The sequence below is a fragment of the Melanostigma gelatinosum genome (genome assembly GCF_949748355.1).
Source record: "Melanostigma gelatinosum genome assembly, chromosome: 12".
NCBI classification, from domain to species: domain Eukaryota; kingdom Metazoa; phylum Chordata; class Actinopteri; order Perciformes; family Zoarcidae; genus Melanostigma; species Melanostigma gelatinosum.
In genome coordinates this window covers 9,639,132-9,651,897 of record NC_136645.1, presented here as the reverse complement: position 1 = coordinate 9,651,897, position 12,766 = coordinate 9,639,132, and the positions used below count along the sequence as shown (strand labels likewise).

The 12,766-nt window shown below is 47.6% G+C and overlaps 1 protein-coding gene across 1 annotated transcript in view; it reads right to left on the bottom strand.

Moving 5' to 3' along the window:
- Nucleotides 1–12,766, bottom strand: part of LOC306785941 (cGMP-dependent protein kinase 1-like) — a 76,169-nt gene that overhangs the window by 38,374 nt on the left and 25,029 nt on the right. Inside the window, exon 3 of the mRNA XM_079280525.1 lies at nt 9,721–9,834. Coding sequence (XP_079136651.1) covers nt 9,721–9,834 — 114 coding nt within the window. The remainder of the gene's footprint in view (nt 1–9,720; nt 9,835–12,766) is intronic.

Sequence of the window (12,766 nt, the reverse complement as noted above, 5' to 3'; positions counted from 1 at the left end):
AAATCAAACAAAAGACACATTTAAATCTATAACAAGCATCTGGTTTCACACTGTTTCATGCTACATTTTCTACATTGTGTGAGAAACAGCTCACTTACAGAATTCCTTTTCCTCAGATGAATCAACAAGTTCCTAAGGTCAATAAGTCCATTAAACAGCCAAAGGTGTGAGTCACACATGCCCCAGTTCGGTCTATGGAGGATTACCGTTCATGTTCCTCTCAAGCAAACATCTTCCAAAGATCACTATATGTATCCGAGAGCCCGTTAACACTTACCATTTCAAGTGGCTTGTATCTGGATCAAATCCAGATGAGATGTAAGGCACATCCATTCACACCTATAGCCACATATATGCGCCTCCGTTGGCCAGATCACAAATCTGATTGCTCGAATAACACACAGGGTCGCTCTTGAAGCAGTGGGATTCATTATAACACCACACGGGAACAATTTCAGTTGGTCGCAATCTGCAACCTTGCCTCTAGATGCCACCAAATAATACGCCGCACCTTTAAGTGACGATGTCAATACGGTAGAAGATTCCAGACAAGTATCACTCAGTGATACTGGGCTATAACTTCACCAGCGACGAACAGCTTGTAAAACAGGAAGAAAAACAACAACTAAATAATGTTTGAGCGCAGAGAGATGTCCTCAGTTACCCTGATATTCCCCCGAATCAAACTATGTTCTTACTGTCAGCCTGTCCATATTGTAACATAAAACAAGAGGAGCAGTTGCTTAAAGCTACACTCGTGGAGCGTTTTTGTTTTTTTTGACTGACTGACTGTACATTGCTACCTCTCTGGGTGTTTTAACCTTTCAAGCTGTCTAAAACCCCTGAAGAGCCTCGCTCCAACCAAGTATCACGACAACAGCAGCAGCAGGGGCTCTCAGTCTAGAAGCACACACACACACACACACACACACACACACTAACAACATTTGACACAGGCACTTACACACAAATTAAGATGCCTTCATTGAACTAAAAAAAGGCCACATTGTCAAGTTAAAGGCACCAGACAGGAACAACCTTGACTTCAAACAGCTGGGTGGGGGCTTCCCCGCCACCATCACAATGCCACCACCACATTTCTTGCTGCACTGTGGCAACAGTGTTACCATGGCAGCCCTGGAAACAGAGAAGATTCTTCTCCCGCTCTGTCCCACTGGAATTCTATCTACCGACGCCATTCTTCCTGTCTTCTCCTCTCTGTCCCCCGTTTCTGCATTTCATTTGTTTTACCAATGAAACCCTTTATCATACGGCAATATATCACTCCTGAAGCTCTGCACACATCTGCACCGGTTGATGGAGACACTTTTGCAACAAAATATCTGAGCAAAATTACAGACATGTCGGTCGGAGCAAACGAGATGCCAATTTGCGAGTCATTAGTATTTCCTATGGCTTTGTGCGATTTCAGATGTGTTTTCTTCGTTTGTCTAATTGCTTGTCTGAATGCCGACGTGTAATGCCTACTCTCATATTCACATTTGCATGTTTTATCTTTTGATGCATTTGCATGTCCATCAATCTCTTATTTCGCTGCTCTTGGTTGCACCTCTAATTGTGTTGAGTAGCCTGCAGCAGCAGAAGAGATGGTTCCTCTGGGCTTCTTGTTAAGAGTGCACTCGCTCTAGCTTTCCTGACTCTAAGAGCCCTCATCTCCATCTCTTCACAGCCCGGCCCTGCCTAATAACGGTGCTCAGGTTCCACACACAACCACCTTTGGTTCACAACAAAGAGTATCATTTGTCATTTCTCTTAAGAGCTGCAGTGGTTTTGAATCTCCAAGATATTCATAATATGCAATTAATACTCTTAGCATACTCTCTGAGCCATCTGTCAATTGTCTCAACAGTACAATGTTTTACCATCTTCAGCAAATGTGCTCTTCTCTCACTTAATACAAAGGGCCTTGTATATATACATACACACCTTTATGAATTATAGCTACATAGCAATAGCGTTATTGTACATCAACAACAATCAATCCAGAATTTTTAATTCCACTTTTTTCCAACCTCATCTCTATGATTGAATGAAAATAAGCAAAGATGGAAAGAAGCTGGCAAATTACAAATGTGTCTTATGTGAGCTTTTATATGACATATAAAAATCTGAAATTAAATAAAACCAATATAGGTAAATGATGCGATATAAGGCAGCAAGTGTTCTCCAGGTTTTTCCACATTTGACATTTATTTTTTCATATATCTGTAACTGGAATGTATCATGAAGCCTCGCATTTAAAAAGATTACGACACAACCTGACACTAACGTTTTGGATTGCAGAAACACTTACTGTGGTGTTCTTCCGGTACTGTCGCTAATTTCTTTCATCTATATATTTTTTTAGCACCACCGAATAACATAGCTGGCTACTCGTAGATACAGATAGCTAGAATGAGGCTGCCCGTCTGGCTGAATTTATGCTTCATTCTGCTAGAAAACATGTCCAGCTGATTAAATACAGACAGCGTATACTCCGCTTATAAAATGTTCTGCAGGAACAGGAAAAAAAGAGGCAAACGGCTGCAAAGCATTTCAGCAAACTAATGCTTATGCTTTATATCATCAGCTGATGCTGTTTGCGTGAATGTTGAATGTGGGTTACGTAGCTGCTAACGGATGCTAATTATTAGAATGAATGTAAGACAACACTCGCTCCAACATATTTCCTTCGTTGACGTGGAAAACCTTTATCACTCGTCGTTCTAATATCCAGTTGAATTTATCGGCACATTTCAAGTGCAAAGTGAAAGTGCTCCTTCTGGGTTTCAAAAAGCACAGAAATAATGCCTTTTGTTTGGAGGGTGCTTTTATATTCTCTGCACTCGCTTGATTTGAATCATACTGTAAACAAATCGTATTAAAAAAGCTGCTGTTTTTCTCTGCTGGCGAGGCAAACAGCCGGTGCTTGGGATTCTGCGCCAAATTCAACATGAGAGCAGTCCCCAAGAGTGAGAGGAGACCATGACCAGGTACTGATGTTGAGGAATCATACTGCTGGGTCAAAGAAAGGCTGGAGGGCAATCTCACATTTCATTATCAAGTCATGTGGAAATGGTTAAGTGCAGAAACGTTGTTTTCTTAATAGTATGCAATGCTGTACTTTGAGAGTTCTAGTGCACGAGACTAAGATGGCACACTGGCAGCCGTACAATCAGCATGCTTTATTGCATAAACACAACAGAGTCCGCAGCAAAGGCCGCCATTCTCCACCAGTCATAATGTTTAATAACTCGGTGCCTGGTTCTGCAAGGAGCCATGCCTGCTACTTATCTAGTTCTGCCAAAACAAGGTTCACTGGGAACAGGGTGATTCCTGAGACTGAGCAGACGTAGCCTACTACACACACGCTCACACATTTACACACACCGGGCATGCACATGTTCCTCTCTCAGATTGATTAGAAAGACGACTGTTTGCTCAATCCCCAGCGGAAGGAAGGGCTTTAAACAGCTGAGCTGTCGCTCTGTCACAAGGGCCATTCTCCAGAAGTCTCCAGGACAATGCTGCTGCTGAGGTGTAATTTTCTTTCTGTGATACCATGATACCAAGTGCTTTTTTTAGTAACACGTGTGTGTGTGTGTGTGGATACTGATGCCCAAGCACTGGGCCTGTGCTAGCTGTCAGGTGCTGTGTAGAAGGTGTTTGAGGGTGCTTACAAAAGCTCCAAACATTCAGGAGGTAAAGATCACAGGAATGAATGCAGTGGGGGATAAACAACGTGATCTCAGCTCAGACTCCAACAGGGGCCTCTGGCAGCAACCAGCCTTTCTGTGGACAGACCCAGATCCGGCGCTTTGCTGCCGCATTCAACATGCAGTTGGGACTCCAGCGGGAGGAGGCGAGCTGAGACCGTATTGCTGGGTCCACTGGAGGGAAGGGAGGCGTAGAAGAACCAGAACCAGGACTGAGCGGACGGTTAGACCCTGTTGCTGTTAAACTAGAGGTTTTCCAAAGGGACTCTGTTGCTTGGAAACACACTTTGTCCACAGGGGCAGCCAAAATCGACACGAAATGAAAGTTCCCCGTAACAGCTTTAAATTTGGTTACTGGGTGAAAGTCCCATGTTGGACCCATCCATCCACCCTGACCACCTCCCAAACTTTGATTGAAACACATTTCTGTTGAACCAGACAATTGGCGTGTCCACCCCGCCAAAGGATCCTCGTTGACTTTCCATTCTACGTCATTTTAACACATTACGAGCCACCACCATCTAATGCACTGTTACCAGGTGGTGGTTATTTCAGATCAAGCTGTGAGACAAATATTAAACTCCTGTCAGTACAGCTTTTCGGGCTCTATATTCACGAGTCACTGCTGCATATTGCAAAGTCCCACGACTTAACATGTACCCTCATAAACATAAAGCCCTTAATCTTTCAGTCATAGCTTGGATGGCTGCCAACTATATTAATTACAGATAGGAGATAATAAATGTCAAATAAAAGCAATCATAAGACAAAGGAAATGTCGATTGGAGATCTCTGAAGCACAGTATATAATGTTTATGCATGGACTGGTTGGCATTAATATGCATCTTATACATTTATACATTAGAACCACATCAGCGACCCCCAAACATTCAAGTCTGATGTAACCTTTCATCGACCACCAGAAAATACATTTTAAACTGAATGTTTTTGGTAATTATGTAAAATTTGATCTTTCTGCAAGACGTGGTGATCCTGGCAATGTTGATGTTTAGGCTCAGTCTCTTTTTCCCCCCTTTTCAGTAGCATTGGTCCAGTTTGAGTGGCAGAAGCCGGTAGTTTCAATCATTCTGCTATTTATTTAGACTTCTTTGCACACTTGGTAACGACTTTAATGCAGTCTCAATTGCACTATGTGGTGTTACTGTATGGTCACAACTGAGGGGTTCTATTATAACAGTTTTTTGGTTATTGCGGCTGAAAATATATATTAGCATCACACCAATTTATAACGTTATTTGTGTGTTTATGTTCCTTCTAAACACAGACGTATCTTTTTGGTAAATTGTAATTGCTAATGAGTTGAGTCACTTTGGCTGCAGAGGAGCCCACTGGGGAACACGTACCCTCCTTTGAGAGTGACTGCAATACATTGTCAAAATATAGGAAAGAACAACACTATGTCCTGATATAATTCATTAATTAATTCTCATTCATATTGTCTGTAATAATTCCAGTAGGATCATTTTCACCCAATTGTGCATTTATGGAGTGACCTTCAGGATGACAATGACAATAAGCCACAAATAAAGCTGTTGTATTCATCTGAAATCGTTAAAATATAAAGAAAAAAACCTCCATTTCGAGAGCTTGCCATGGAAACGCTCTCATTTACTTTCCAGTGAATTTAATAGCAGCATTTTCCTAGCCCATTTTTCCCCCACGCCAACAGACCACCATGCGTTGGAACAGCTGGAGCCTAATTCTCAAAATTACATGTGAGTATGACGGGGATTGCCAGTGTAAAAGATGGCCAACCCATATTAGGACATTGAGCATCATGAAAATCTGACTGCACTCCATAACATTTGCTGTGTGTGTGTGTGTGTGTGTGTGTGTGTGTGTGTGTGTGTGTGTGTGTTTGAGAGAGAGTGAGTAACAGTCTCTGTCACCCAAAGTGACAAATGAATGTGAAATGAGTGTGTGTGGTTGTGTGTGTGTTACTGTTACAGTATACTTGATGAGTAGAGCTGACTAGGATTTCCTACGAAACGCACGCTGCCCCCCCACCTCATCTGGATCCCTTTAAATGCTTAAAGTACTTTTCAACGTGAATTATGACATTGTTTTTATTACAAAAGTACAATTTAGTGCATGTTTAAGTCTTCATGTACATGTGCAACTGAGAGCTGTGCTGAGTTTCTGCAGAGACGTCTGAGACTGCTTTACCACCACTATCATTAAGATGGAGCGCACTGATAATCAGTCTGACTGATTATGTTAGTGACTGGCAGTGACCTCACTCTCTAAGACAGGACGAGTCCAAAAACAATGTCAGGATTCCCGACACTCGTTTGGTGCTCCTATGAATAAACAATACGCTTATTTGTGTGTGTGACACAATCTGGTATCATATTTGTTTGAGCCATAATGTGATTCTTAATTTTCTATTTTATTTGCTAGTAAGAAAAAAGACTATATTTCAATGTGAGGATACATTCTTACTGATTTATTTTACTTTGTTGGTCCACTCTTTTTAGAAAGACAGACCTTGAGATGTGGTTTAGAAGCTACAGAAGAAGAAAAAAAATGTAGGATGTCAAAAGGTCTACATTCATAGTGTAGAATGTTAATAAGGGCCACATCTGCAGATTGTGCTTGTGATTGGTTGATACTTAGAGCAAGTATGTTTGGAAGAAGTGACGGCTTGTTGGCAGATTTAGATGGAACTACAAAGCCTGCAGAGTAAAGTCCACGAGTGTTGGACCATATTTATGGTGCAGTTCTGAAATCAATTATTTTATTGTTAAATCAATCAGCAAATGTAATCTCCAACTATGTTAGTAATTGGTGATTACGTCATTTTTTAGTCAGGATTGCCAGACAGTATAGGTAGTCACAACTTCTCCAATGTGAGGATTTGCTGCTTTTCTCTGTTTTGTATCACTGTAAACTAAATATCTTTGGGTTTTTGACTGTTAGTTCTAAAATAAATTAGACATTTGAAGACTGTTACAGCCATTGTTCTCTATTTTCTGACATTTAATATACCAAACAAAGAATCAAGAAAGATAATTGTCAGATTAATCGATCATGACAATGGTTGCTATTCGCCGAGTTAAACCTTTTACCATGATTTTGAAGTTTGCAAATATATTCTTGCACTCTAAAGTTAAAGCTCTTTCCAAACAAAAGCCTGAGCCAAAACAACAAGATCAAAGTATTGCTTTCCTGCTGTTGTCCTGTGGCGCAGTGATGCTCAGTACAGTCGACTGCTGCACAGCTTCATGCCGCACCATGCTGAATTGCATCCAGTCTTCATGAAACAGTGACATTTTGATGCTATAAAAGAATATTTTTTAGCAGAAGGCCACTGTCCGTCAGTCTGCAGACACAATAAAAATACCAATTTTGTCCTGTTTCCCTTGAGGTGGGTCTCTCATTTAGTTGTCACTGCTGTCCAGCTCTCTCTTTTGTCTCACTCCTACCCCTTTCTTATTCTCTAATCTTCAGCCAGCATCCTCCCAACTGATATCATGTGAAAATGATCTGATATGAATTTGATGGCAAGGGGAACATTTTTCTCGCAGGCTGCAAGTGAAATCCCACCTCATTCGCCAGGACTGGCAGAGCCAAACCCCAAATGTGTCCACAACTCTGTATCCTGAAACTAAACACAACATATTGATTGGTGGCGCTTGTTGGAGACAATGCGCTCAAGTCAGGGCTTACTTTACAGGATCCATTTCTCTTGGGAGAGTCCAAGCAAGTGAAACCCCCTAAAGGCTGAAAAGGAGGGGGGTTGGTAAGCAAATATCTTTGTCAGTCCCTCCGGGGATTTGTATGATGTGGAAGAATGAATACAAATTCAATCAATCCTCGTATTACTTTGAAGAGCTTGCTTGCTTGCTTGTTGTCAGAGGCGTGTTATCCCATTGTTGCAAGTGCAAATTGATTTGGAAAGCCAGCAGACAGACACTCGCTGTGATGAATTTCCAAAATCTAGCCAGTTTCAAGTCAGTGACTTTCTTAATGTTCTAAAATGAATTTAAACCAAATGAGCCAGCCCTGGAGGATTATAGGACAGAAACAATGAAAAATCCAAACGTCTTTGGAATGCTTTGGAAAATAGTTGGCACTAATGTAAAGTTACAGGGCTAAAATATGCTGGTAAGACTAAAACAGCTCGTTTTACTGTTGTTGGAGTGAATGAAATCATGTTTTCATGATACCTAAAACATTCAAGTCCAATTTTAAACATTTGTGATGACAAAATGTTGCACACTGCACCAAAATTGAAACAAACAAACGTCATAATCGTGTCAGCTACCTAAACACATTGTGACATTAAAGCCTTCAGGTGTGCTTGATCAGTTTGACTGTGTTCAAATCATAACTACAAACGATTTCTTTAAATTAGTTATTGCAGATAATGGCTCCTAATTGTTCCTGTGAGCCTCCAATAATCTCATAATTATCACATTGCAATAATGTCATTACATTTTGAGTTTCCTTTGCAGTTATAGGACAGAAGGGGGTACTGTACACACCTTTATGGAGTCCACATGAGCAGGTGAATCATCTAAATTCTACTGATATGTAATCATTCATGCATATGAAACTATGCAATGTGTGATGCAATTACAGTGAGGATATATCCTCCTACAGGGTTCCACGAGCAGATCAAATTAAGTTATCTGATTGGAAGCCGATCCCTCATGCACACTCATCAGGTAGTTGCATGATTTCCATTGAAAGCCGTCACTTCTAATATCCTATGTTAACGGTTGAATTCCTCGGTACACTCTTGTGTAAAGACACTGCCACCGACCCTGTTCGACCGTAAACACACTTCTGCCTGTGTAGACAATTACGTCATTTCTTCCATGCAGAGTTTTTATGAAGCCGCCACATCGCCAGCAAAGCGCTGACGTACACTTCTAAAGATCGCGAAAGAAAGTTCCTGCCGGTGGGCTGGTGGCAGGCAAGAGGATTTACAGAAGAAAAAGACAGACGTACTGTCACCTGTGGGAAGGAGAATATTTTATCCCTGAAGAGCTGGCGCATCTCCCCGTGGGCACCCGTTGCCGTAGCAACGGGAGTCGGGAGTTTTCCGTCGGGTTGGCTGCTCGGCGGTAGGTGATCACAGGACATGAAAGGGGTGAGAAAGGGGAGCGCGACCTCGCTGCCACCACCATCAACCCTGGTTCCCTCAACACTCCAACTGGCGCTTCCTCATTTTCGTCGACAGGCCCGAGGGTCCCCTACTGCCCTTCATGCAGTCATTTCCACCTGGGTCACACGCAGAAATCCACCGCCTCACGGTGTGTGGAATTATTTACCAGGCCAATCGTGATTATACTGAATTATGATACAATAAGCGCCAGCTGGAGCACTTACCCAGACACTTGATTTGAGCTGCATTCATCTGCACAGAAACGCTTTCACCCATGACACATTATCTCACCATTTAATATTCTATCCAAAGACACGTTTCCAGCTATTTCCTGCCTGACATAAAACACACATATTTCCTCCTGACACACTCTCTTCTCACACCTTACGTCTCAAATGTGCGCAGTCCACCATCTGTTCTGTCCTTTCTCCGTCTCCTCTCCTTACTCTATTAGCCTGACTATTCAAAATCCCAAGTTAGACCACCTACTCACCCACTGTGCGTCCTTGATAGCTGGAGCTTTGACACATGAAAGAGTAGACCTTGACATGCACCTCACAGGGGGGTCTCGCAAGACACTTGGCCGGAGTGTTGTGGAAACACGGCGGGGGACGATGAGTGTTTCATCACCACCGAGGAACAATGCTATCTGTGCTATACGTGACTGTTTGATCATCCTCTCTGTGTCAATGCAAGACTGATGTCTTACAGGCAGAAAGAGCCCTAATCCTCCACACCAAGGGAGCAGATTTCAGTGGACGTGGGTATGTGTGTGTGTGTGTGAACAGGTGACATGATCCGTCACCTGGGGAACCTGTGGACATTCAACACTTTGGATGGATGTTTTTCCAGGTGTCTGTGGAGACTCACTCTTGACAGTGGCGGTCCTGGTGCAGTTGTAGAGGATAGCAAGCTCTCCAAACACCTTTCCTGGCCCCATGGTGCAGAGCTTCAGGCTCTCCTTCGTCACCTCCACCTTACCATCTGAAAACATGCAAAGAAATACACATTAGGCATATTTGATATTCAAATTGCACATTCATTTTCCCACCTGATTACCCAAGCGTGAGAGTCCTCTGCTACATTCAATATGTGCAGCAAACACAATTTCGGTGAAGAAATGGAGTGGATGATAGGTGTCTGGGGGCCTTTGCTGCATTTTGGGAGGCACCCAGCCAGTGCCATTGACTCACTGGGCCGGAAAAAAATAAGATTATTTCGCAATGTGGAATTTCCAGGGGCTACTGGCCTCCTACCAAGCCTGTACGTGGCCCTGTTAAACAGTAATGCAGCAGTACCTGTCACGGGAGTTCACAGATAGGACCCAAAAGCAAGACCACAGGAGACAGAAGTGAATGTTCAACAGGTTTTATTTATAGACAGGTGGGTGCAGGTGTGGAGCCCGTGGTCCGACACCCGAGTGGCAGATCGACGGTGTGAGTCCCGTGGCTCGACACCGGAGGCCTGGCAGCTTGACGGCGATTGTAGTCCGTTTAACCCCAGGCGGGTAGAGCGACAGAGTGTAATCCGTAGACCACAAGGAGAGCAGAGCGGCGGAGCGCAATCCACAGACACAAGGAGGACAGAGCGGTGGAGTGTAATCCACAGGGTTTCAGCGGGTTGAAGACGGTACGACCTGACACTCCCAGACTGCAGGACCAGAGTTTATATAGTGGCAGGCTACTCATTAAGGGGCCCTGAGTCTGGTGTGTCAGGCTGCAGGAGGTGATCAGCTTGAGTGTCCTCAGCCGTGCACAATTAAGGGTGCGGCCCTGGGAGGTGTCTGAAGGCAGAGGACAAACAGCGCACATGGCACACCACAACAGACAGGGGAATCCTGGATCCTGACAGTACCCCCCCCTTAAGGCACGGATTCCAGACGTAACACAAGACCCAACACAGGGCGGGTGGAGGGGGTCCGGAGGAGGGATGTCCCCACAGCTATAAGGCCGACTAGGGTGGGCGGCGGGGGTCCGGAGGAGGGGTGACAGGATCTGACCGGCCACGGGACCGCCGAAGAGCGTCGGCCACCGGTGCTCCGGCGGACGGCCGGGAGGGCAGAAGGGCTCCGGACACGGGTGCTCCGGCGGACGGCCGGGCGGGCGAAAGGGCTCCGGACACGGGTGCTCCGGCGGACGGCCGGGCGGGCGGAAGGGCTCCGGCCACGGGTGCTCCGGCGGACGGCCGGGCGGGCGGAAGGGTTCTGGAGAATAGGATGCTGGTGCAGCAGTGGCAGGTACTGGAGGTCTCTGCTGCTCCGCGACGGCAGCGGGCACCGGAGGTCGCTGCTGCTCCGAGACGGCAGCGGGCACTGGAGGTCGCTGCTGCTCAGAGACGGCAACTGGAGGTCGTTGCGCCTCTGGGACGGCGGCCGGGTCTGGGAGAGCCTGCGGCACGGAGGCGGCGGCGGCCAGGTCCGGGGATAGCTGCGGCGCTGAGGCGGCGACAGGAACTGGAGTGGACTGCGGTGCTGAGGCGGCAGGACCTGGAGCGGGCTGCGGCGCTGAGGCGGCAGGAACTGAAGCGGGCTGCGGCGTAGAGGCGGCAGCAGCAGGAACTGGCGTAGAGGCGGCAGCGGCAGGAACTGGAGCTGGCGCTGCGGCGGCAGGAACTGGAGCGGACTGCGGCGTAGAGGCGGCAGCAACTGGAGCTGGCGCTGCGGCGGCAGGAACTGGAGCGGACTGCGGCGTAGAGGCGGCAGCGGCAGGAACTGGAGCTGGCGCTGCGGCGGCAGGAACTGGAGCTGCGGCGGTAGGAACTGGAGCTGCGGCGGCAGGAACTGGAGCTGCGGCGGCAGGAACTGGAGCTGCGGCGGCAGGAACTGGCGCTGGCCCTGCGGCGGCAGGAACTGGAGCTACGGCGGCAGGAACTGGAGCTGGCCCTGCGGCGGCAGGAACTGGAGCTGGCCCTGCGGCGGCAGGAACTGGAGCTGGCCCTGCGGCGGCAGGACCAGAGAGCGGCTCTGGCTCCGCGGCCGCGAGGTCCGGGGATAGCTGCGGCTCCGAGACCACAGCTGGGACTGGAGGTCGCTGCTGCTCCGGGACGGCAGCGGCAGGACCTGGAGGTCGCTGCTGCTCCGAGACGGCAGCGGCGGGACCTGGAGGTTGCTGCTGCTCCGGGATGACAGCGGCGGGAACTGGAGGTCGCTGCTGCTCCGGGATGACAGCGGCGGGAACTGGAGGTCGCTGCTGATCTGGGACGGCAGCGGCGGGAGCTGGAGGTCGCTGCTGCATTGCGACGGCAGCGGCGGGACCGGGAGGTTGCTGCTGCTCCGGGACGGCAGCGGCGGAAACTGGAGGTCGCTGCTGCTCCGGGACGGCAGCGGCGGGACCTGGCGGTTGCTGCTGCTCCGGGACGGTGGCGGCGGGAACTGGAGGTCGCTGCTGCACTGCGACTGCGACGGCCGGGACTGGAGGTCGCTGCTGCTCTGGGATGACAGCGGCGGGAACTGGAGGTTGCTGCTGCTCCGGGATGACAGCGGCGGGAACTGGAGGTCGCTGCTGCTCCGGGACGGCAGCGGCGGGAACTGGGGGTCGCTGCTGCACTGCGACGGCGGCGGCCGGGACTGGAGGTCGCTGCGGTACGGAGACGGCGGCGGCCGGGACTGGCGCAAGCTGTGCCGCAGAGGCGGTAGGAACCGGAGCTGGCTGTGGTGAAGAGGTGACAGGAACTGGCTGCAATGCAGTCTGACTACGGGGAGCCGGAGTCGACCGGACCACCAAGTGTTCCGCTACCCTTGCATGGCTCCGTCTCCGGCTGAGAAGGTGCGTGACCATATACTCAGAGTTCCCCAGAGGGTCAAAAACTCTCATCAGAGCAGTCACAAAGTCCACATACCCCACAGTATTAGGCTGGTCGCTGCTCACTGTGTACATGGCCCAGTCCAAAGCCCTTCCCCGCAGTAAGCAGACCACGT